This window comes from Lissotriton vulgaris, chromosome 3_2 (assembly GCF_964263255.1).
Source record: "Lissotriton vulgaris chromosome 3_2, aLisVul1.2, whole genome shotgun sequence".
In the NCBI taxonomy this organism is placed as follows: Eukaryota; Metazoa; Chordata; class Amphibia; order Caudata; family Salamandridae; genus Lissotriton; species Lissotriton vulgaris.
The window spans coordinates 87,552,129-87,578,458 of NC_141690.1; the positions used below are offsets into that span (position 1 = coordinate 87,552,129).

The 26,330-nt window shown below is 47.4% G+C and overlaps 1 protein-coding gene across 1 annotated transcript in view; it reads left to right on the forward strand.

The window, feature by feature from the left end:
* The window catches only part of ADGRA3 (adhesion G protein-coupled receptor A3), a 375,408-nt gene that overhangs the window by 218,517 nt on the left and 130,561 nt on the right, over positions 1-26,330 (forward strand). Inside the window, exon 9 of the mRNA XM_086964033.1 lies at positions 10,824-11,025. Within this exon, the coding sequence (XP_086820159.1) occupies positions 10,824-11,025 (202 nt within the window). The remainder of the gene's footprint in view (positions 1-10,823; positions 11,026-26,330) is intronic.

The window sequence follows — 26,330 nt, forward strand, 5'->3', positions numbered from 1 at the left end:
TGCGGTGGTGGAATACACAAAACCTTTCCAAAGGGTGGCCGGTCCTCGACCCTATTCCACAGATAGTGCTAACAGCAGACGCATCGCTCACGGGCTGGGGAGCTCATCTTCAGACCCATACCATTCGAGGCATGTGGACCCCTCAACAAAAACATTTCAACATAAATTACCCGGTATTGTTGGCAATCTTCCTAGCGTTAAAATCTTTTTTACTCCACCACGTAGGCAAAGCTGTCCTTGTCTGTACAGACAACATGACAGCAATGTATTACATACAAAAACAGGGGGGGGCACGCTCTCTGCTGCTTTCACACCTAGCTCAAAGCATATGGAGATGGGCCATTCCACAAAACATATACCTCCCTGCAGAACACCTCCCAGGAGTACAGATTCAGATTGCAGAGCTGCTCAGTCGTGAAAGGCAGCAAATCCACAAATGGGAACTTCATCCTCAAGTTCTGCTTTCATTCTTTCAAATGTTGGGACACCCAGAAAGAGACCTGTTTGCCACACACCAAAACGCCCAAGCTTTGCATCCAGGTATCCACACCCATTGTACAAAGGCAATGCGCTATGGATGAACTGGTTGGGCAGATTTGTTTACGCTTTTCCGCCTCTCACGCTCATTCCACTAGTGGTTCGGAAGCTCAAACAGCATTCATTCACAATGATCCTGATAGCTCCAACATGGGCCCGACGGCTGTGGTTCACAACCCTCTTGGAACTATCAGTAGTTCCTCATCAAAAGCTATGGCTCTTACCCAAGCTTCTCACTCAGAACCATGGAGAGATAAGTCATCCAGATCCCAGTCAACTCAACCTTGCGATCTGGCACCTGAAATCTGTTTGGCTACCTCAATCTCCCGCCAGACTGCATGAACATCCTTAAAGAGGCTAGACGTCCTACCACTAGAGCTTGCTATGCGGCTAAGTGGAAAAGATTTGTAATTTGCTGTACAAATAACAAAATCAACCCACTAGATCAGTGGTTCCCAAACTTTTGACTCTTGAGGACACCCATTGAGTCACCACTGGAAGCCGGGGACCCCCAAGCAAATTGTAGGATTTAAAGTTCAAACATTAATAGTAATTCAGAAAAAAATGAACACACATGTGCACACAAAATAAATACTCGAATTACTAATGATTTTAGGGGCATAGTTAGAATCCCCTATCACTATGGGAACATCACTTTTTGAGACGTTCCCGTGGCGATATGGGCTTTGCCTTATTTACAAGGCAACTTTAAGCCACTTAACGTGGCTTAAAAGTTCTTGTAAATAAGACCTCCTTTCACACAATTCTTAGCATGAAAGGGGTGGAGAGTGGGTGTAGTGGTGGGCGTTCCCCCTGCAACACCCATTGATTTTGACGCTGCCCCCTATTTACAAGAGCAGCGTAAATGGGAAGCAGCACCAAAATTAAGACCAGGGAAAACCTGGTCTTAACTTGGCGAAACAAGGAGAAATGCTTCTTTCTCCTCATTTTTGCAAAACTCCTTGTATTGTTTAGGTTCAGGAAGGCGACCCTTCCTTCACATCAACAATCTTTAAAAAATATTACATTTTGTAACTTACATGTGTGCTGCATTAAGCAGCACACATACAAGTGACAAAATGACATTTCAAGATTGTTTATTTGCAGGAAGGGGGCCCTTCCTGTACATAAACAATCTTCCCCTGTTAAATGTAGCGCCAACGCATGCGAAACGCAGGGCTGCACCATATTCTTGTAAATATGGTGCAGCCCTGCGTTTCTGAAGTAGTGGAGTGTGTTGTTATGCTAAGGAGGCTGGTCCGGAGAAGCACAAACTCAAGGAGTGCTGGTCTGGAGCAGTACAAACTCAGGATTCAGAACATAACACAGTGGTTAGCATTGACTTTAACAACACAAATGTATTTCCACCCAAATAAACCTTTTTAGAAGCATCAGGATACTGAAAGACTGAAAAAAAGATAAGTCACTAACTTGTGCTTTGCAGTTTGCAAGCAGCTGTTTGACAGTTTTTTGTCACTGTGCTAGATTACTATTGTCACTTATGAACTGCACTGTAATGAAAGAATCTCTCTGACAAAAGCAGTAACCCCCTGACCTATGCATACCAAGTACTGTTTTTTAAAATGCATGGTACATGTTCTTTGCAGTAGGCATATTAACCCTCTGTGCTTCATTGGTTCAGTCACAGCTGCCACTGGACAAAACTCTCATGTCTCTCCAGCAGGGAAATTAATCACTGTCGTTATCTTGACACTTTTATTGTTCTTTGAAAACAGCTAATTAAACAAGATGCTTTTCAGTGCTTTTAAAACTGCAGCCTGCGGACCCCCTGGGAATGTGTCAGGGACCCTGGGGGTCCGCGGACCACAGTTTGGGAAACACTGCACTAGATGCTTCCATTCAAAACATCATCTATTAACTTTTGCATCTACAACAATGTAACCTGGCGTATACATCCATTGGACTACACCTTGCTGCAATAGCATCCTATCTCCAAAACAGACAACACTTGTCTTTGTTTAGGGTACCAGCTATCAAAGCAGTTTTGGAAGGACTTAAAAGGAGAATTTCACCTAGAGTTCCACCCTCTCCAGTATGGAACTTAAATGTGGTCCTTACCAGAGTCATGGTTCCCCCATTTGAACCTCTTCATAAATGCGAATTACAATTTCTCACCTAGAAAGTAGCTTTCCTGGTTGCGATCACCTCTCTCAGAAGAGTCGGTGAACTCCAGGCATTAACTATACAAGAACCATTTCTTCAAATCCATCATAACAAAGTGGTTCTTAGGACTAACCCAACATTTCTATCTAAAGTGGTGTCTGCTTTCCACCTTAGCCAGTCTGTAGAACTCCCAGTGTTTTTCCCTCTACCAGCCTCCGTAGCAGAACAAGCTCTTCACACGCTAGACATAAAAAGAGCAATACTTCACCACATTGAAAGAATAAAATCCTTTAGGAAGACTAAACTACTTTTTGTGTCTTCCTCCCCACCTCATAAAGGCAATCCTATCTCAAAAACGGGGATTGCAAGGTGGATTGTTAAATGCATCTAAATAACCATTACCCCTAGAGCTCACTCCACATGTAAACTAGGGGAGTCTATGGTATGCTTAGGGAACATTTCCCTAGATGACATCTGCAAAGCAGCAACTTTGGTCTACATCACACACGTTCACAAAACACTATTGTGTAGACGTGCAAGTAAAACAAAAAGGAAAACAATAAGCTAGTGTGGGCCAGGCTGTATTAAGAACACTTTTTCAAACCACTGCAACAGATACAGGTAGCCACCACTAAGGAGGTTACTGCTGTATAGTCTATGCACAAGTATACAAACTACAGCTCATATGCCTCGAACAGAAAATGCTACATACCAGTATGCATCTATTCTTGGCATGTAGAGCTGTAGATTCGTATATGCCCACCCGCCTCCCCGGATACCTCTCTCTGTTCCAGTACTATCTTACTTAAAAACATTACACATGAACATCCTTTTCTATTTCTTACTAACTCCATCATAACCCTCCATGGCAAAACAATCTGGAGATTGCTTCCATGCCCATGCACACTATCGTCCTACGAAGAAGTCACCTACCTCAGGATTACAAAGACTTCTTCCAAGATAAAAACGAAAGTGCAAACATCCGAGCCCAACACCAGATGGCGATCTAGGCACAAGTATACGAATCTAGTCAAGTCAAGTCAAGTCAGATTTGTATAGCGCGCTACTCACCCAGAGGGTCTCAAGGCGCTTAAGGGAAAGGGGATTGTTACTGATCGAATAACCAAGTCTTAAGTTGCTTCCTGAATGAGAGATGGTTCTGGGTGAGAGGGGAGGGAATTCCAGGTCTTGGCCGCCCAGGTCTTGATCTTCCTCCCATGGTGGCTTTTCGGATGCGTGGGATCACTGCGAGGGCTAGGTTGGCCAAACGTAGTTGGCGGGTGGGGGTGTAGAAGGATAGGCGATTGTTGAGGTATCTGGGTCCTAGGTTGTGGAGGGCCTTGTGTGCGTGAGTGAGGAGACGGAACGTGATTCTCTTGCTGATAGGGAGCCAGTGTAGGTCTCTCAGGTGTTCTGATATGTGGTTGTGACGAGGTATGTCCAGTATGAGTCGGGCGGAGGCGTTTTGAATGCGTTGAAGTCTTTTTAGCAGTTTGGCTGTGTTTCCGGTGTAGAGAGTGTTTCCGTAGTCTAGTCGGCTGGTGACCAGTGCATGGGTGACCATTTTCCTAGTTTCGGTGGGGATCCATCGGAAGATCTTTCGGAGCATGCGTAGGATGTTAAAACAGGATGATGAGACGGCGTTGACTTGTTTGGTCATGGAGAGGGAGGAGTCTAGGATGAATCCTAAGTTGCGAGCATGGTCTGTTGGTTTGGGTGCGCTGCTAGTGCCGGGGGCCACCATGAGTCGTCCCAGGCAGAGGGGGGTGTTCCCAGGATGAGGACTTCCGTCTTGTCCGAGTTCAGTTTTAGGCGACTGTTATTCATGCATTCGGCTACGTCTTTTATCCCTTCGTGTAAGTTGGTTTTGGCGGTGGTTGGGTCTTTGGTGAGGGAGAGGATCAGTTGAGTGTCGTCAGAATAGGAGTTGATGTTTAGGTTGTGTTGGCGTGCGATGGATGCGAGGGGGCTCGTGTAGACGTTGAAAAGGGTGGGGCTGAGCAAAGATCCTTGTGGTACGCCGCAGATGACTTCAGTGGCCTCTGATCTGAAAGGGGGGAGACGGACTCTTTGGGTTCTTCCGGCGAGGAACGATATGGTCCAGTCCAATGCCTTATCTTGTAGTCCGACGTTCCTGGGGCGATGTACTAGGGTGTGGTGGTAAACCTTGTCGAACGCTGCGGAAAGATCCAGGAGGATGAGGGCCACTGTTTCCCCGTTGTCGAGTAGTGTTCGGATGTCATCTGTAGCTGCAATGAGGGCGGTCTCGGTGCTGTGGTTAGCTCGGAATCCGGACTGTGAGGGGTCAAGGGAGCCGTTAGACTCGAGGAAGGCGGCGAGCTGGCTGTTGACGGTCTTCTCTATGACTTTGGCGGGGAACGGGAGGAGCGAGATGGGACGGTAGTTCTTAAGTTCGGTGGGGTCTGCTGTAGGTTTCTTCAGGTGGGCGCTGAGTTCGGCATGCTTCCAGCTTTCCGGGAAGGTAGCGGTGTTAAACGAGCAGTTGATGATATCTCTGAGTTGGGGTGCGATGATGGAGTCAGCCTTATTGAAGATGTGGTGGGGGCATGGGTCGGTTGGGGAACCGGAATGGATGGAGTTCATCATGCGTATGGTTTCTTCGCTGTTGATTGGGGTCCAGGCGCGGAAGGTGGTGGTAGGGGGCTTCAGTTCGAAGGTAGGGGGAGTGGACAGGTCGCTGAAGCTGTTATGTATGTCTGCGATCTTGCTGTGGATGAACGAGGCTAGTGAGTCGCATAAATCTTGAGAGGGAGTGATGTCGTTGTTGCCGGCGCTGGGGTTGTAGAGCTCATTGACGATGTTGACGATGTTGTTGTCTAGTCGGTTTTTAAATGCTGACTTCTTAGTGGTGCGGATCAGCTGGTGGTGTTTCCGGGTGGCGTTCTTGAAGGCGGTCAGTCATGTTGTCTGCGGTTGGGTTTTTTCTCCAGATTTTCTCGAGGGTGCAGCAGTTCTTTTTGGAGTTCTTAAGGTCGTCATTGAACCAGGAGGCTCTTTTGCTTTCTGGTTTGATGGGGTGCTAGTTCGTCAGCGCAGTGGGTGATCCATTGTGCAAGGTTTAAGGCTGCTTGATTTGGGTCCATAGATCTGGCGGGAGGGTTTTGGTTCAGTTATGTGGTGAGTTGGTCGAGGGTAATTTTGTTCCAGTTTCTGCGGGGAACCTGTTGCGGGTGGTGGTGGGTCGTTGTCTTTCTGAAGCTGAAGTGGACGCAGCTGTGGTCCGTCCAGTGGAGTCCTGTGGTGTGATTAAAGGAGATGTGTTTGCTGGAGGAGAAGATTGGGTCGAGCGTGTGTCTGGCGTAGTGGGTGGGGGTGTTCACCAGCTGTCTGAGTCCGAGATTGGCGAGGTTATCAAGCAGGGTGGTGGTGGTGGTGTTGTCGTTGTTATTCTCCAGGTTAAAGTTGAGGTCTCCTACAAGAATGTAGTCCTCGAAAAGGAGGGCGTGTGGGCTGACAATGTCTTCGCAAAATTGTGTACGAGGTCCAGGGGGTTTGTATATGAGGGTGCCTCTGAGTGTTGTCTTGGGGTCGGAGTGTATCTGGAAGTGGAGGTGTTCGGTGTCTCTGAGGGTGTCATCGGAGCAGGTAGAAATGCGGATGGTGTTCTTGTGGACAATCGCGATGCCTCCTCCTGTTTTGTTGATGCGGTCTCTTCAGATGATCTTGTATCGGCCCGGGATGGCTATGGAGATGTCGGGTGCAGATGAGGCGTTCATCCAGGTTTCCGTGAGGAAGGCGACGTATGGAGTTGTGGTGTCAAGAAGGTTCCATAGTTCTATGGCGTGTCTGTGAACCGAACGAGTGTTGAGCAGGATGCACTTCAGGTGGTTGTTGTTGGAGCTCTGTTTGGCGTTTGTGGTTGTAGTGTGGGTTCTGATGCAGCAGAACTTGCAGGATTGGCAGGTGAATGGTCCATGGGTACGGCCTGAGGCAGCTCGGTGGCAGTCGGGGAGTCTGCCGGTGTTGAGGGCAGTGAGGGTTGCGGTGTCGTATGTTCTGCGGGGGGGATGGTCACTACGGGGGCCAGGGGCTCTGGTGCTGGGCGCAGTCCAGGCGCGGATGGGCGTAGACAGGCTTACCTTTGGCGCGCATTCGGCGCGCATGGGGCGCGCCTGCTGCGCGTTTGCCACTCCGCCATAAGTGGAGAATGGAGGGGGCGGAGCGAGGGAGGAGCAACTGGGAGGCGGGAGCGGGGTGGCGAGTGGGGAGTGGAGGAGCGGTGTTGCAGGAGGGAACGGGGGGTGGGCAGAGCGGCGGGGTGGACGGGCGCAGGGCACAACAACAAGAATGCTAAAACAGAAACCGAAACCGGAGAGGCACAGCGGCCAGCGGTGGCGGCAGCAATCGGGGGGCACAGCAGTAACAATATCGAGCAAAAACGAAACAGGCACAACAATTACGATACTAGGCAATGATTAAAAAATACACTATGATGAACAAGACCGAGCAAAAACGAAACAGGCACAACAATTACGAAACTGGGCGAAAATTAAAAATAAATATACACAATGATGCACAAGACCAGATCGTTGGCGAACTCAGGGGCACAGCAGCTCAGGGGCACACCAGAGACACAGCGGGCAGCGAAGGCGGCAACACTCGGGGGTCAGGCACGAGGCGGGTGGAGCGACCGGCTCTGACCAGGTCAGGTCGGGTCACAGCTCCCATCTCGTTGGTGCAGGCCTAGGCAACTAGTGGGAGGGAGGAGCAGCTGGGAGGCGGGAGCGGTGTGGCGAGTGGGGAGTGGAGGAGCGGTTATGCAGGAGGGAACGGGGGTTGGGCAGAGCGGCGGCAAGGAGCGAAGTGGAGGGGCGCAGGGCACAACAACAAGAATGCTAAAACAGAAACCGAAACCGGAGAGGCACAGCGGCCAGCGGTGGCGGCAGCAATCAGGGGGCTCAGCAGTAACAATATCGAGCAAAAACGAAACAGGCACAACAATTACGATACTGGGCAATGGGAAAAAATAAATATACACAATGATGCACAACCAGATCGTTGGCGAGCTCAGGGGCACACCAGAGACACAGCGGGCAGCAAAGGCGCAACACTCTGGGGTCAGGCACGAGGCGGGTGGAGTGACCGGCTCTGACCAGGTCAGGTCCACATGCCAAGAACAGATGCATCCTTGTAAGTAACATTTTCCTTATGGACCATAGTCAAGGGTATGCATTCTTGCCTGTTACTATATGTATTGAAAGAACAATTAGTTTGTCAAATTTGTCATTTTTAATGTTAAGCTATTGCATCAGTAATGTCTATTTAAAAAGAAAACCAGAATAGATCTTGATTTTTAAGTCCATTTGCATGAATATTTTTCTTTTTTAATGTTTCATGTTGTGTCCCCTAGTATGTAGTACTTTTTATGCTATATAGATTACTAGTTGCTTAGGGAATCTTTTTTTGAACAATTGTTTTTGCCCTTCCCTGGGAACAGATATTAGTAGCAGTGGGTCCTTATATTCACACTTAAATCTTTCCTTATAGACACGCTTTTTGATGGCTGCCGCCTATTCAGTGATATGCCCGACATGGGGCTTGAGCCCTTAAAGGAGAGTCTGGTCACCTCTTGATCCCTAGGCCTCTTTTTAGATTCCAGACATCACTCCTCTTCTGGGGCCGTAGCCGGGGCTTCCATGTGCACCAGCAATTCCAGACTTACCCTCCGGGCCACCAGGCATCCCAGTCGTTTTGTGGCTGGGTATGTGGATCTCACAGAGGATGTGAAACCCACACCCCGCATACTGTCCAGTTGCCCGCCCCCATGGCTGTTGATGGCAGCAGGATCAGGCACCACCTGCTTTAATTGCAAGCAATAACCTCCAACAAGAGGGTGTTTCAAATCGTATTCTGGGTTATGCCCTGAAGGCCCACAGCCATTACCTACAGTTCACAGTAGGTCAGAAGTGTTTCCACTTTGATGTGCTCCCTTTTGGACTCATCAGTGCCCCTCTGGTGTTCATGAAAGTGATGGCAGTGGTTGCAGCACATCTGTGGAGGTCAGCGGTTCCTGTCTTAGTTGGCGAAGAAGCACTTTACTGAAGGTTTTCAGGCTCATTCCACCAGAGCCAAGGTTGCTAGTACTGTGTTAGCATGTAGAATCCCTGTCCTGGACAAATGTCAGGCTGCTGTGTGTCTGTCTCCTAGGTTCACAAAACACTACTGCCTGGACAGTCAGGTCCGTTGAGACTTATATTTTGCCCATTCGGTCCTTCAGGATTTTTTGATTTAAGCTGGTTCACAAACCCACCTCCGGGTAGGCATTGCTTGGGTATCTATTCTAAGGTGAGGAATCTGTGGTTGGAGCTCACTATCAGAAGAACAAGTTACTTACCTTCATTAATGCTTTGTCTTTTTTGGATTCCTCACTGATCCTCCCTTTTCTGCGAAATGGGCTCTTCACCCTAAAGATCTTGTTAGTTTCTGCACACTAGTCACATTCGTTCAGTCATGGTGCCGCGTTTTTGGCATGGAAATAGTTGTGCAAGAAACGGATCTCCGTGCCCTGTGGTGGCTCACTGGGGTGGCACCTAATGGGCAACTCAAACCTCACTTCCGACGCGGCCAGCATGAATGTGGAACCGCTCAATACCACCTTCCGGCATGCAAAGATACTGCTCAAGATTTTCCGGATCTGATGCCTTTGGAATATTCTAAGGAGAGGAATCTGCGGTTATATAGTCTCTTACAGGAAATTGTTAACTAAGGTGAGTAACTTATTCAACAAAGCTAATGTATTGTGCTTCGGTGAAACTTATTGGCTTGGCTAATTCTTGTCAGGAAGCCAGTATCAAATGTATTAGACACTCAGGTGGAGGTGGGTGTCCTCATTGACACTGTTAATTGCATAGAAAGGCTCAATAGTGGAGACATGATTAAATATTATGGCACCCATAAGGTAGTGGAAAAGCAAGTGGACTTAAAATATTCCAGCTTCTTGATCTGGAAGCCTGAAACAGGAAGGAGAAAAACAATTTCAGGATGGTATCAGTTTCCTTATTTATGGAGATAAATAGTGAATAGTGTCACGTGATAAATCTTATTGACAACAGCTGAGAGTAAAACGAAGACCTAAAGCCAAGCATCACGATTAATTGACAGACATACAGCATCTTCCCGGTCCTGAAGAGTTCCCATCGCTGTGCTACATCTCGGGCAAGACAGATTTCAGTGTGCTTTAGATATGGTTCAAGATGTGGGCCAGAAGACGAAGTAATGTCATTTTCTATGAATTTGCCAGTAAATTCAGACTCATGCTTTAGCATTGGAAAGTTGGAGCAAATAATATATCAAAGTAGGGAGATTAGAAATAGATCACCACAATTAACGGGCATGGGTTTGTTGTTGCAAGTGTTTTCATTATCCTTAATTGCCACTTAGAGTTCTTTCTTATGGGTGCGAAGTTATAGCTGTAAAACACAACAACAAAGGCGAGGATAGTTTCATTTGTGACATTTGTGACGAAGGAAAGCAATAAGAAAAGCAGTGTAAGGCTGTGCTATATTACTCTACACTTAATTGCATTCTGGCGCATACATTCCAGAAAAGAATAACCACAAAGAATCTTAAAAATATGCTTCCTTTGCATTCTGGCACAATAATTCCAGAAAAAAATAACCATAAAAAATCTTTAAAATATGCTTCCTTTGGTGTACTTAGACAGTCCCAACTAAACTGGTATGGTGGTCCCCTGACTCAATGCAATGCTTTGAACTGGTGAATGACGGATTGAAGCCTGCAATTGATTCTGTTAGAGTGGTCTTTCTGTTTTTAAGTAGGTTTGAATTTGTTTCAAATTAAATCTCACAAGCCAGAATTTGTACAGTGTGAATTTCCAGAGAGCAGCTCGGTTTTTTAACTATGAATTTTATTATTGGTTGATAAAATACCATACCATAACTGTGCTGGGTGGTTTTATATTTTTCAATCGCAGTCATGTCATCAGGTGGTTCTATTTAACGTTACCATATACAAAGTGAACTTGAGTGGATATATAATAACATCATAAACGTTTTTACATGCCTATATTTCACGTATCTTTCTGTAGTAGGACAGGCAGCCTGGTTGTGATTTGCAGTGGTCTATTAATTTAGGTATCTGCTGTGTGCATAATTCCCATACTCTTGGTTTCTGCATTCCAGATGGCCCAGGACACTTGCTGGCATAACTGCATTCTTGCTTTGTACTCGCTACTCTGCGGGTACTGGGATCTATCCTGGCAACCCTCAGGATGAAATCCGAGCTTGGCGCCGATGTGACCGAGGAGGCTTCTGGGCAGAGGAAGACTATTCTCGGTGCCAGTATGCTAATGATGTCACCCGGGTCTTGTATATGTTCAATCAGGTAAATAGAATTTTTGTTTCTCTTTACGGAAACTTCATTTTGTTAAAGAGCACTGTGGACAAATAGCATCTTTCACTCTGTTTACAGCTGTACAAAGCTGCTTCTGATCAGCCATTTTTATTTTCTCAGCCTCAGAGTTTAATAGTTAGGCACATACATCAAAATGCAAACAGAATTGTACAGCCTAACACGGAGTCGAAAAAAATCAAATACATTGGAGTGTAAACCTTTTGCTACAGGGAGCGTTGCAATGTGGGCATTGAATGCAAATAATCGACTCACTAGAGAGCCGGTTGAGATGGCATGGAAACTGCTACACATTCCATGTCGATGGACCTTGATGTGACGAATGCAATTCATTCTCCATTGGTAGTGGGGTAGTGTTACTCAGACATTCGTGGAAAGAGCATGTGTTTTCTTGGTCAATGTGCAGGCACTAATCACTGACCTTTTGTGGAGAAAGCTGGTAATGTGCTTGAATGTTTAAAATGAAAATAATGACTTCGCTACAGTACTGTGGTTCGCTTCTCCCTCAAAGTCGACCAACAATATAGGCATTTTTGCAGCACCGTTATCAGCCTCATAGGTCTTTGCAACCTCCCTTGGCACACAGTGTCAGCAGGAATAGTTTTGTGATAATATTGGTGGAACAGCAGGGAGATGAAAACAAAACAAGTAGTCCTCCTCCTTCCTCTTTGCACCACTTACACCACTACGATTAAAGAGCTGTTTCTTCAGTTCAGGGATGATAGTGTTATACGAGAAATGCATCCACTTTTATACCTAAAGTACTAAGTGACCCCCGTTTGCACGAACCAGTAGTATTCAAAAGGTACTTTGAGAATCCAAGCAACACATCAGAAAGAACCATTAATACCTGGATGCCAAGAGATGTTTAATGCTTTATATTGACAGTTCTAAACCTTTCCGACAAAACTGATTTGTTCTTAGTGTCCATGGTCGCCCACGGAAAGGACAATCTCAGTCAAAATAAGGAATCGATCAGTGGGTGTCTTCAGCATAGTCTTTTGCCATAATAAAGCAAGGCAATTATACAGCACATTCCACAGACACTGTAGCAGATATTTGCAGGGCCTCTACGTGGAAGAACAGACAGTTTTACGCAGCATTACTGCCTAGATTCAGCAATTAACAGATTTTCGGCGATGGGATATGCAGTGCTGTGTCATCTCTTTCAATAAAGTGAGTCAGTTTTCTTCAGAATCTTGCCCCCAGTCCCATCACACTCCCCAATTAGGCTCAAGGTGTTCATAGGGAATTCATATGTTTTGCTATTAATAACTTCGATGTCTTTTGACCAATTTCCACAAAACTGGGGGGAAAAAACCTGCTACTTTTTGACTAGTTTGTACATGGAACGACATTCGGGGTGATCGTCTACAGTGGCTGAGATGGGGGCGGGTGGTCCTCAAGCACGTTTTCCCCATTAATTTTTCCACAAGAGCTTTAGACAATGCTGCAGCCCAAACTGTTGAACATCTGGATTTACATCATATCAGAAAGTTGGATCGTGATCCAGAATGAGAGCTTTTTGTGATTTGTTGTAAATCCGTTCAGAAGTTTTGAAGAATTAATGTTCAAAATATTGTTATAACTTGGGACATGGAACCTCTGGGGAGCTAAGAGATCTCAAGCTGAGATCTGGTTGGCTGCCACCACGTCAACCAGGAAATGGTGGCAGCTGTCTTAGGACCTGGAACTCCGTTCCAAGTCACAAGGTAACGTAACGTACCCTAAAGTAACCATAACTCACGCCCTCGCCATGCACTGCACTGCATATTACGTCACTCATGACCTCTTCTGTGACATCATTGATAATATCACTACAACATTTGCAATGAAATTATTGATGATAAAATTGTGCATGGCGGGGACCTTAGTTCTGGTTATCTTAAGGCATATATTATAGTTACTTGAGATAACTATAAATGGTGAAGTTCTGTGGTTTTCGGAGCTCCAGTATTGGCTTCTTTCATAGATTCACATATGATCCACCCTCCTCCCCAACTGCGGCTCACACATGTTCTATTATTCTTAAACACTTGTGCTGCAATATTTGAGAATGGTGATCTGGGTAGGAAAGGTAAGGGTGAAGGGTGCTGTGTGAGCTGATTGGCTGAACTATGGGTTTCTTGAAAATGATCTAAATAGGCTACTTCTCTGACTGTTTACAATTGTACTGCTGGGACTCCCAGTTTGACTATGGGATAGACTCAATCTTTGAAAGATACCAATATTTCAATAACATTAGTTAAAGGTAAGTAACTTTTCCAGTTTTGAAGTGTGTCAGCATCAGCACGGTCAATCACCTCAAGTGACTCGACTGCCTACTCTCTCCTGATGGGCACAGCACATTTTTTTGGAAAATGTATGCCTTGGTGTCTGTATGAGAAGCGGATCTGGCAGCATGGCTGGTTTTGTGCACGCATGGACACACAGTGGGACGTCCTAATTAGCCACCAGCAGCTCTTTTCCCTATTAGAGGCGAGGATAAGACTCTCTAGCATTGCAATTATCTTTATTGCAGTATACCAGCTCTATTCGCTGTGGTTATACATGCTGTATGAAAAGTTAAACCAATCCAGTACCCCTTCAGCTTTACTAGATAAAGGCACCAAATGTGGGGAAACCATAGGTTAGGAATTCCCTCTTTACCCACAAATGATAAATAACCTGTAATATTGCAGTTCACAAAAACATGATACAGTCAAGACATTTTTAGAATTCCCATCTTACTTCTTGGGCATTATGTTTTCGGTGATATAAAGGATAAAGAACCTTTCTTGAAACATCCTCAGGTTAATAACAATATGGCACAGACACAATTATTTGAGCCATGTATATTTGCATTTGCAGAAAACAAAGTGAATAGCTTTTCAGTTCCTTACTATACAGTGATATTCAGGTCAAAGTTCAGGTTTCATTTTTTGATTTAAAATTCTTTTGACCTTTATATGTAGCAGTAGTACAGAGAACATTTCTAGTTTCAGGTTGTAACTCTCTCGCCTTCGAGAGCTATTTCTTCAGCCCCCTAGAAACCAGTTTCATACCACTGACCTTAGTCATTTAAAGCTGTTAAGACCCGAAGTATAGATAAGTTAAAATAAGCAGCTGCTAGTGAGGAGCATATATTGCAACTGTTGTTCCACACGCCCCTGACTTTCCTTTGCGGTTTCAAAAAGCTTCCAGTTTCATTCTGAAACCTGGAAATTTAGTAGGAGGCAGTGTAGTATCCTAGTTTTATAATTGATGACTCTTCACACTCAAGAAAAGTGGGTGATAAACTTTGTGAAAAAGAGTCAGGCTATAAATCTTCCATCGGTTTCTCCTTCAAGATGTTAGACCTATTTCCAGAGCACAGTAAGAAATTAAATTTAAAAGTGTTTTGAATGGTTCTCAGGTTTGTTGCAGAGAACCAAACATGTCAGGAGGTTTGCCCAAGATACTTATGTTTCTGAGACCAGAGACATCATATTTTGAACTTAAGAAACTGAAACAGTTCCTCCTTGCAGCATCTTTCCTTTGGATGAATGTGGTGCAAATCTTGAAGGACGTGCAAATGGTTGACTAGATGGCTTCTGTACATTATCAAGAGACTTACTACGCATCTCGATTCATGGAAGAACATTATCAGCATTTGACATCTGCATTAAAGCAGACATCTGAACATGGGCAGTGGACCTAGAAATGCTACCAAAGCATCCTCACCGTTAATTGCCCTTATTGTATTTTATCATTGGATAATATTTTGTTTATCCTTGAGTGCACTCCTATGTATGCACCTCCTGCCCGGAGATGCCTTCGTCACCAGGAAGATCTAATACACAAAAGCAAAAACAGAGCTGCACCACATACGAAGCAAAGAGGCAATGTGTTACAACAAGGTATAAGACCATTTGTAAATAACTTCTGGCGAATCCAGTTGCATTTCTTCACTTTATTAGGTTTTGCCTCGGCGAAGGATGCGCTCTGCGCATCTTTTCGGCGCAGGCGAAATCCTGTTGAGTTCCATAGTGTGGCTTGGTTCGGCCCTCGTCCTTGATTGGCTGGCTCCGTAAACGGAGCCTTGCCATTGGACGAGGGGCCTGTCCGTCAATGCCGGACCAGACACGGGGGCGTTCCCGACATTCTTTGGCTTTTGCCGACGTCACGGGACGCCGGGAACGCCCCCGTGTCTGGTCCGGCATTGCCGGCACCTCCCTTGTTTTTCCTCGTGGCCGCCTTTCGTCAGCTCTCTCCTCCCCCTTTCCCGCCCCCTCCCGCTTCTCTCTAATGCCCGCCTTCCTGCTCCGGCCTTTCCTTTCCCGCCCCCTCCCGCTTGTTTCCTCATGGCCGCCTTTCGTCAGCTCTCTCCTCCCTGGCCGCCTTTCGTCAGCTCTCTCCTCCCCCTTTCCCGCCCCCTCCCGCTTCTCTCTAATGCCCGCCTTCCTGCTCCGGCCTCTCCTTTCCCGCCCCCTCCCGCTTGTTTCCTCATGGCCGCCTTTCGTCAGCTCCTGGCCTCTCCTTTCCCGCCCCCTCCCGCTTGTTTCCTCATGGCCGCCTTCCTGCTCCAAGGCCGTCGTCGGCCGTCGTCAGCATCTCCCAAAAAAGTTCAAGGTACGTGTGCTAGCAAACCTTTTTTTGTGCGTAAGAGCGCTCAAGTTATATAAAAAAATTTTTTTTTAAAAAGTAGCAGATGCCTGCATTTCCGTTTGGCAGGAAGGGAGCGTAGCTAGTAGTGTTGCCGAGTGGCTTCAATCACCCGAGATCCACACCGGGTCTTCCCCCTTTTTATTAACAACTGGACCCGTGGACCTGGCCACTTTTTCGCGTGCATAATAAATAACTTAGTGTTGCATGCAGCGCGTGCGGAGCTTATTGGTATAAATAAAGAATAAGAAATCAAATTACATAGGAGGAACACGAGCAGCTAGCAGGCGCAGGAGGGCTCTAGACGGGCCTTCCCCTCTGCCCACAAGTTTTTTCTGCGGATACCGCGGACCGCATTCTTATCCCCGGCACCCACAGATGGGACCGAGATACCGAGGTGGCGACATATATAGGGGAATGGAACCTGCAAGCACATTTCGAGGTAGTGTTTACAGAAACCCAGCTCAACGCATCCTAAGGAAAGGGCACAAAAGGAACATGGCGTACCGAGCAAGGTCCGGTAAGAGAGTACAAAATGTATGTTAAGATTCTTTCTAAAGCGAGCAGAGAGGCTATCCCGCCCCTCGGGCTACCTTAGTAGCAATGGTGCTCTAACTCAAGAATATAGAGTTCGAAAATGTCCCTTGGTCATGGTGTGATGAAAGGTCAGGAATCATCCGAAATTAAAAGTCCCGGCATAGAGGACCACTTCCACAGGCCACGCAAATAGGCTTAGTCACGGCACCGCAGGTTCAAGGTGGAGCAAGGGGTTATCACACCTGTGTAGTTAGTTGGGTCATTTGAATGCCTTACTGCGGAATTATCAAAGCTAGAGAAGTGATTTATTGTGCTACTGAACGAATGAACATAAGCAGTTGAAGTACTCTCTTGAACGATTCTGATTGCTCGAAATAGCGTGGGATTTTTAGTCACTAGGTTAAAAAATGTATTTATAGCATTTCAAAAAGCCTTTGAGTCCAGCGGGTGTGAAAACAGCTGGACACTACGCAGTGGGTGCATTACCGGAATACGTTCCTTGCCACCTGTTTCCAGGCGTCCCATTGTGAGGCAGCGCCTGGTGGCTCAGTGGACTACTGCTTCCATTGCCGGGGCCTGTGTCCGACATCATGGTCACAGGTTTAAGTCCCGGCGGGTCCACCCAGCCTATCATTCATCTGGGGTCGATACACGAGTACGAGTTGGGTAACAAAAAAGAGGTGTTGTTCAGCACCAAGGTGAACGTGCGTTGTTAAAAGTACATATGTTTGGTTATGTTCAACGAATGAATCTGTGTGCCCCTGCTTGTGCCTCTGTGTGCCCCTGTTGTCTGCTTGTGCCTCTGTGTGCCCCTGTTGTCTGCTTGTGCCTCTGTGTGCCCCTGTTGTCTGCTTGTGCCTCTGTGTGCCCCTGTTGTCTGCTTGTGCCTCTGTGTGCCCCTGTTGTCTGCTTGTGCCTCTGTGTGCCCCTGTTGCCTGCTTGTGCCTCTGTGTGCCCCTGTTGCCTGCTTGTGCCTCTGTGTGCCCCTGCTTGTGCCTCTGTGTGCCCCTGTTGTCTGCTTGTGCCTCTGTGTGCCCCTGTTGTCTGCTTGTGCCTCTGTGTGCCCCTGTTGCCTGCTTGTGCCTCTGTGTGCCCCTGTTGCCTGCTTGTGCCTCTGTGTGCCCCTGCTTGTGCCTCTGTGTGCCCCTGTTGCCTGCTTGTGCCTCTGTGTGCCCCTGTTGCCTGCTTGTGCCTCTGTGTGCCCCTGTTGCCTGCTTGTGCCTCTGTGTGCCCCTGTTGCCTGCTTGTGCCTCTGTGTGCCCCTGTTGCCTGCTTGTGCCTCTGTGTGCCCCTGTTGCCTGCTTGTGCCTCTGTGTGCCCCTGTTGCCTGCTTGTGCCTCTGTGTGCCCCTGTTGCCTGCTTGTGCCTCCGTCTGCCCCTGTTGCCTGCTTGTGACCCTGTTGCTTGCTTGGGACCCTGTTGCTTGCTTGTGACCCTGTTGCTTGCTTGTGACCCTGTTTTCGTGCCTCTGTTGCCTGCGGGGGGCTCGCAGCGAGCCCACAGTGTGTGGGGTGGGGCTCGCAGTGTGTGGGGGGCTCTGTGTGGGTGTGTGTGTGGGGGGGCTCTGTGTGGGTGTGTGTGGGGGGCTTTGTGTGGCTGTGTGTGGGGGGGCTCTGTGTGGGTGTGTGTGTGGGGGGGGGGTTGTGTGTGTTGGGGGGCTCTCTGTGGGTGTTGGTGTGTGTCATTTGCAAGAGATAAAGCTAGTGGCATTGTAAATGACAATGCCATTTATTTATGTTAAAAAAAAAACATAAATAAAAATAATGTCAAGAGCAATGCCAATCGCTCTAACTTTAACAAAGGCAAAACCATTGCATTGTAAATGCTTGTTGTGGAATCATTTGAAATTCATTAAAAAACATCAGCCAGCGCATTTCGTCCAGTAAAACCTTGGACTTTTTCAGCACGGAAATTATTTGATGTATTAGTGTCAAAAACATCCTAAGTCAGGAAACATTCCTTGAAGTATTACGTCAAAGATTGGTATCTGTATGTTCTCACCAAGTGTAAGGAATTGTAGCGCAGTGTCCAAGTCAAGTAGAAATCAAGCAGAATTAAGAGAGGCTACAACCCATGCAGCTAGCAAAGTCCTGGAATGATCCCAGTTCCTTAAAACATGTTTCCAATGATAAGTGGCCTGGAACCACCCTGCAGTGGCTGCGCTTTGATAGACATCCACAGGGTTGATCGGCAAGCTGAACAGGAGGACGCTGTGATTACTGGCTGTCAAAGCGCCATACGTTGGTTGTCTCTCCAAGGCCTCTTTTTGTAATTCCAACTCGCTGTCCGGTATTCAAGAATTTTACCCTTGTTGCCAGAAAAGGAACTTTTTAGGTAACTCGACCTCGCTTTCCTGTAATTATGGTGTTTCTGCTATTATTGTATAGACTGCTGCAGTAAATGCTTCTATATCAGTGGGTCGAGCTCTAATTTGATCTCCAGTAGAAGAATCTACAGTTACAGCCATGATCCTGGAAGGTGGGACTCCAGGGGTAGGACACATCCTAGTTCCTTTAGGTTCAAAATGAATAGTCCTAATTTTGCCATAAGATCTCTCCCCAAAAGATTTGTTGGGGCAGCTAGAGAGAATAGTAACTAGCCATCAATGTACCTCCCGTCTATTTCCATCTCCTCTCATTTAGTTAATGGAATCCTCATTACTTCCTCAGAGAATTCTTGTGTGTTCATTGATCTATTAGAAATTGGAAGGTCCTTGTCTCTAATACAAGATCGGGCTGATCCTGTATCTATGAGCAAAGCATCCTTCTTGTAGCTACCGTCACAGTGGGTTCCTCATCTGGTCTGTGTGTGTGTGTCTGGACTCTGTGTTCTCCTTCATTACGAGCATCCTCCCTCATAATTTATCTGGAAATGATTTCCTCCACTCACAATCACACCTCCCTATCCACTTTGAGGTGGAATTGCCATGGGGGTGCTTGGTAACTTTGCTGTGATGACATTTGTTGCACCTGGGTCATTGCTGGTTGCTGCATATTTTATTTATGGGTTTGACTGTGGCTGCACTACTGTATTTCCTGACTGGTTGTAAACTCTTGTCCTTCTATTTTGTTTGTCCCATCTTTTAGTCCTGCAATCTCTAATAAAATATCCATATCTTTAACGTTAGTGGCATGTTTGATCCATTCTTTGGGGACCTATCCTGCCTCTTCCTCTTTGTCCTCCTCTGCTACTTCGTTGTGCGCTTACACGGCACAGCTGTTTTGAGCACTGTTATTGGGTGGTCCCTGGGGCCGATCCCACAGACATTGCAGTCATCTGAGTAGTGGCTGCTACTACAGCTTCTTCCAGTGCCCCATTCTTTGCCAACTTGTGCTACACCACTGTGGCTGCTGCTTTCTCTAGGACCTCAGGCTTGTTTGTCTGTTTCTTTTTACAAAAATGGTTTATATGAGGCTGTATCTCTGTCCAGGGTTTGGTTTCAATTCCACTATATTAACAAGATTGTCTTGCACATCAGAGGGTAACCACTTTTTCTAAACTTTGTAAAATAGCACAGCATTTCCTTCTGTTGCTTTCAAATCCTTACCTACCTCTTGAGTCTCATTTTTTTCATTTGACTGAGAAACTGAGGGGCTGCATTGATTGAACCATGAGATCCAATGTCTGGCTTGTCTGGATACATTTTCCTCAGCTGATCTGAGACTACTGCCTTAAGTTGAATGGAGAACCATTATACCTATTCTCATGGAGGGTAACTCTCCTCACTCCAGCCTCCTGGAAAACAATGTCTCATCTCCTATAAGAGAGATAAGTAAACATTGTCTGTCCCCTATTGCCAAGGTTATACCTGAAGTTTGCTTTTCAAAAGCTCTAATCCATGGCCCTGCTCTCTTTAGGTGGCGGTAACAACCTTTTAAGATTCTCCCGACCATTTACGGCCAAGGAACATATTGAGGTCCCCCAGATCCCTGTGTATGTATGAGGGGCATCAGATATAGGGTAGTGGCACAATGATGGGGATGTGCTGTTTGGCATATTTTTGCTACATGAGCACACATTTCCTCATATAGTGGTAATCCCAGTCTGGTTCTCCATCACCATAAAGAATGCAATTCTGAGCATTTGCTATGTCAGTGGATCAAAGGACCCTTCTCGTAGCCATAGAGTAATCTGTTGTGCTACACCTTAAGTACGTCATCCTAAGTTATCCACATAAGGTTCAACACTGTACCAACTATTTTCCCGCTCAGCAACTATCTCACTAGGGGTAAGATCAGCACTACGCAAAACTAATTGAACACTCAACTGCTGCAGTGGTCTATCAAGTCGTTTCAATCTTCTCATAGCTTTGCAAGATTCTATCCTGGGTTCTGGCTATTCATTTGTTAACTGAAACTGCTCAAGTTGCTTTAGAGCACATGTCCTGCTCTTTCTCTAGTGTAAGTGCGAATAGACTATCCCATTCTATGCATTATATGATCAAAATCGATAATGGGCCTTTCTTGAATACTAATATCATAAATTGAGTGCCTGACCTTTAGGGATTGAAGTATTTCACCCATGTCATCTACACACCTATGTGTGGACTCTACTGTATTTGCCATCCTCCCAAACTTACCCTTTTCTGTCATGAAAGGTTATCATAATATCCTCCTCTCCTTACTTCTCTTTAGGATTTGGGTCCAGTCCTCTCTCAGTGACCATGTACTGACATCACATCACATGACATCACATGACCTGCTAGCAGTGGGATAAAGGTTGGTCCTACCTTTACCTCTTTGCTTGTTATTGCCATTGTGCCGGTTCCTGTTTCCTGGTTGCTGTGTGCTGGTTCCTTGCTGTCCTGGACTTTTTCTTGAACTCCTCACGGGCTCGTGAGGAGTGTTTTTGATCCCCAGGGAGTCTTGCCTTTGGCTCCTGTATGTTCATCCCTTGACTCATATCCCTTCCCTGCTGTAGTTAGTTAGGTTTTCACTGCCCGTTTTTTCCCTTTCCCCCCTTTGTCTTTCCCAGTATTCGTTTTTATGTGGAGGCTTGGGTGAGCAGGGGCTCCCGTTTGCTTGTTTTTGATACGCCTTCAGTTGTGCCCGAATCTGATGCGATTACGAGGAGGAGACGCAATAGTAATAACGGAGCGTTTTGCTTCATTTCCTCGCGTTCTCCACTACCGCCTCTTTGCATCGTTATACGCGGAAGTGACGTTTTGGGCCATTCCGCGATAGGGCTCTGTTTCCGAGTACTGGATCACTCGGTTTTTCCTTTGCAACGCTACCCGTTCCCTTCCCACTGCTGTTTGTTAAAACGAAGAAAGAGGGTTTTTTTCTGGCACATGCCGAATGCAGAGGCATGTCCTTTTTTCCTCGACATACCTCGGAAATTTACGAAGGACACCATTATTTGTAAGCCATAGATTTTGAAGTCCAAGAGAGTTTATCTTGGATTGGTTTAACCTGTTGCCCGGTGCCTTCATGAAGCTGAGCCTGCATTGTCCACTGGTAAGAGATTTGTGATTGTCGTGGCAGGACATGGTCACTGGTTCTGGGGTGTTAGAGATTGGTACATGTACTGTGAAGTGTGTTCCTATTTGTTTTACATAGGTGCAGAAGCATGGAGGAGGGAGCTGTGTCCTTTCGTTACAACACGGGTGGATGACTTGGTGTCTCCTCATATTCCACCCTCTTTTCAGGTCCATTGGTACACTCATAGTTGCTATCTTGTGAGTGGCCAGTGGGCAGGGGAAGTGGACTGGTGCATACTACGTTCCTGCAGTGTGTGGGCTGGGCGGAACCCAACAGAATAACAAGCCCACAAAATATCGCACTGCCCGGACCGAGTATGGATGAGGATGGGAATCCATTGGGTGGGGGCACGGGTGGTCCCTCAATGCAGGACATAATGGGGGCAGTACATACACTGCAGGCTCAGGTACAGGACCTACAGTAAGAGAATGTGGGTTTGAAACAAGAACTAGTGGCGGTGAGGGCTAGGGAGCAGTTGCAACACAGGGGGCCGGGTCCGGTTATACAGCCTGCTACCTTTCAGTATGGAGGTGGGGTTCCTATAGCAGTAACAGTGTTGTCTCCTGTTGCTGTACCTTTAGCCCCCCCTGAGAGGTTTACTGGGGATAGTGACAAGTTTGGGATGTTCATGAACCAGTGCCAGTTACACTTTATGTGTAGACCAAGCGCATTTCCCGATGACTCGGCTAAGGCCGCTTTCACTATATCGTATTTGGCTGGTAACGCTGCTCAGTGGTCTATTCCCCTAGTTGAAAGTGATGATCGTGTGTTGTACAACTATTCGGCGTTCAAGGAGTTGATGCGGGGCTTGTTCGCCAAGCATGCTTTCATGCAGGCGAGTGATGCAGAGCTCTTGAAGCTGCGGCAGGGCACGCAGGATTTACTGGCTTATATAGCCTCATTCAACCGGTTGGTGTCGGAGACTCATTGGCCAACGGAGAAAAGGACTTCCCTGTTTTATCAGGGTCTTTGTGAAGAGCTCAAGGATGTTGTATCACAGGTGGTGGATCCGCCTGAGGACTGCGCGGCGTTCATTGACCTTGTAGTCACGTTAAACCATCGTTTGTCAGAGAGGCGTGGAGAACGCAATCGTTTCCAGGGTTCTCGGGCTAGTTATGTGAAAGCTGAGGCAAAGTCGGGGGGGGAGAGTAAGACAGCGCCCGAACCTATGGAAATAGGAGGGGTGAGGGGACCTTTGACTCCGGAAGAGAAAAAGAGGAGGAAAGAGATGAATTTATGTTTATATTGTGGACAGGGAGGTCATTTCCCCAGGGAATGTCCTGTGAAGCCGTCAGGTGTAGGGTATGGCAAAAGAGTAGCGTTCATACAGGTGGGTGGACGTATGTACAAAGAAGAGGAACGGAAAAAACAGTATGAGGTGTTGGGAGCCATAGATCAAGCCCCTAGACACTTTACTATTAATGCCCATCTGTTACTTTCGGTGCAGAACCATGTCCCTGTATCTGTGTTGCTGGATTCTGGTGCTACTGGAAATTTTATAGATATTTCTTTGGCAGAGAAACTACTGATTCCTTGTCATTATAAAGAACAGCCGGAACCAGTGAGAGCCATTGATGGGACTGAGTTAACATCTGGTTGTATCACCCGTCAAACTGCTCCTATCCGGCTATTGTGTGAGAACGGGCATTCCGAAGTAGTGGTCTTTGATCTGATTGATGCTCCTTCCTTTGGTTTGGTGTTGGGGGTTCCCTGGTATGCGGTACGGCGGCTACGTCAATGAAAGCCGCTAGTGCCTCTGCTCTCCTGGGTCGGTATGACCGGTCTTTATGGGAGTCCCTACAACAGTTTCTAGAGCACCTTCCTAAGGACAAGAGGGAGGATTTCCAGGAAATCATTAACGAGGGCATGATGGTATCTAACCAGGCTATCAGCTCGGCTGCAGATTCCTCTCTCCTGGCGGCTCATGGATACTGCCACAGGATTAATCCAAGACGTCATGCCTGGCTGCGCCTGACTTCGCTAAAACCGGAGGCGCAGCAGAGAGTCGCCAACCTGCCGTTCTCTGGTGCTACGCTCTTTGAAAAGCATGCGGATGAGGAGATGGCCCGCATGAAGGCGGAGGCTGAAACCCTGACGGCCGTCTGGTTAGAAAAGCCGAAAGAGCAGAAGAAGACCTTCTGTCCTTTCCAGAGACGTTTCGGTGCCCAGGGAAGAGAGCAAGGTCGTCAAGCTGGGCAGCATTCCAGAAGCGCCAGAGGGGTAGAGGCGGCTAGCAGTCCTCCTCGACGCCTAAAGGCCCGGGCGGGTCTAGGCCCTGAGGTGCTACTTCCCTCTCGTCCGTTACCCGCTCCGGTGGGGGGGGGGGAGCATACAAAATCACAGACAAGTGGGTGCTGAATATTGTTTGCAATGGATACAGTCTTTGTTTAGTCAGCCCGCCTCCAGCGATTCCACCGGTTTGCTCGCAGTTCCAACTGCGCGAGCTCCAAGTGGAGGGCGATACCCTTTTAAGAAAAAGGGCGATAGCAGACGTTCCTCTGTCTTAAAGGGGAAAGGGTCTTTACTCACGGTTCTTTCTGGTACGCAAGAAAGACAAGAACGAGCTCAGGCCCATTCTGTATTTGCGACAAGCAAACAAATGGATACGCAGAGAAAAGTTTTGCATGCTGTCTTTGCACCAGATTTATCCTCGGCTGCAGAGGGGAGACTGGCTTTGCGCAATAGATCTGCAAGATGCATACTTCCATGTGCCCATTGCACGGAAACACCGGAAGTTCCTGCGGTTCCTGGTCGGCACCAATTACTATCAATACACTGTACTACCGTTTGGACTTAAGTCTGCTCCCAGGACTTTCTCAAAGTGCATGGCGGTGGTGGCAGCACACCTGAGAAAGAACAAGGTGTTTGTCTATCCGTACATGGACGACTGGCTGATCAAAGCCTCCATCTTCCATGAAGCGCAATTGCACTTCAACAGGACAGCCGTTCTGCTGAACCAACTGGGGTTGCACATAAACATGTCCAAGTCTGTTCCGATTCCTGTCCAGTGCCTGCAGTACTTGGGAGCCTCCATCGATTCTCTTTCAACAAGCGTGTCTCCTTTGGAGGAGAGACGCTTATTGATCCTTCGGAAGGCTCAGGCTCTCCTACCTGTTCCATCTACGAAAGTGAGGACGATGTCTTCTCTACTGGGGTCGATGGCCCCTTGCATCTTCCTCACGCCACATGCACGGCTCCACATGAAGCCGCTGCAGGAATGTCTGGAGGACCAGTGGGACCAGAAGCGGGGGAGCTGGGACGACAGGATCAGGCTGTCCCTTCACGCCCTACAGTCCCTGAAATGGTGGTGTTCAGCGGAGAATCTCCTCAAGGGGGTTCCATTCCACAAGGACATTCCGAGTCAGACTATCGTCATGGATGCTTCTCTCCTCGGCTGGGGAGCGCATTCGGACCAGCTACAGATTCAGGGAACGTGGTCCCCAGCGGAATCCACGTACCACATCAATTTCCTGGAACTCAGAGCGGTTCACTTGGCACTGAAGGCCTTTAATCCGTCCTTCCAGACCAACTCCTTGCTTGTGCAGACGGACAATACGACCACAATGTATTACCTCAACAATCAGGGGGGTTCGAGATCGCGCACCCTGTCACTGGAAGCGCAGGCGATTTGGCACTGGCTGCTAGCCAGAGGACTGACGATAACGGCCACCCATCTGCCAGGTGTGCAGAATGCTCTGGCGGACGCACTCATCAGGCTTGTGCAAGAAAATCACGAGTGGGTTCTGAACGACGAGGTACTAGAAGACCTCTTCGAGAGGTGGGTCACTCCAGACCTAGATCTGTTTGCCACCGCCGAAAACAGAAAATGCCGAGACTTCGCCTCCAGGTATTACCAACCGGGGACTCTGGGGAATGCGCTATGGATCAGCTGGTCGAACAGCTTTCTGTCGCTTTTCCACCCATTCCCCTGATTCCGGCGGTGTTCATCAAGCTGTCCCGGTCCAGAGCACGGATGATCCTCATTGCTCCGGAGTGGCCCCGACAGTGGTGGTTCACGGATCTGCTCCACCGGTCTCTTCAGCCTCACCTGCGACTGCCGTGTCGGCCGGACCTTTTCATGAAGTTCGGGGAGTAGATGGTGCACCCAGACCAGGTTTTTCAACGCAAGTCATTACAACGAATTGCGCTGGGGGCGCAGTAGGATAGGTAATAGTTTAATTTACTATCCAACACCTTCCCTACTATCCACGGGGACTGGAGTTGGAATAGTAAATTAAACTATTCACTATCCAGCACCCCCCAACGCAAGTCGTTGTAACGACTTGCGTTGAAAAGCCTGCGTTGTAAAGGCATGCGTGGTAAAAGCACACGTTGCAACAACGTACATCCGATTTACAGGTTGTGACTCTCGGAGGTGGGGGTGTAATCATAATAATGCAACATTCTACTTTGTTGGGTATTGCTGAACTCACACCTATTTGTGTGACCAGAACAGTCCGATGTGCCCATTATCAACGCGTACCGGACGTTGTGCCTCATTTCCAGGGTGGTATGAAAATTACAACTCTTCGTTGTTTGACCCGAGTTGTCTGGTGCAACTCATATCATCACACATCAGACGTTGTGCCTGGATTGCCTGGGTGCGACTCTGATCAATGTGAACCAGGGGTCTCCTCC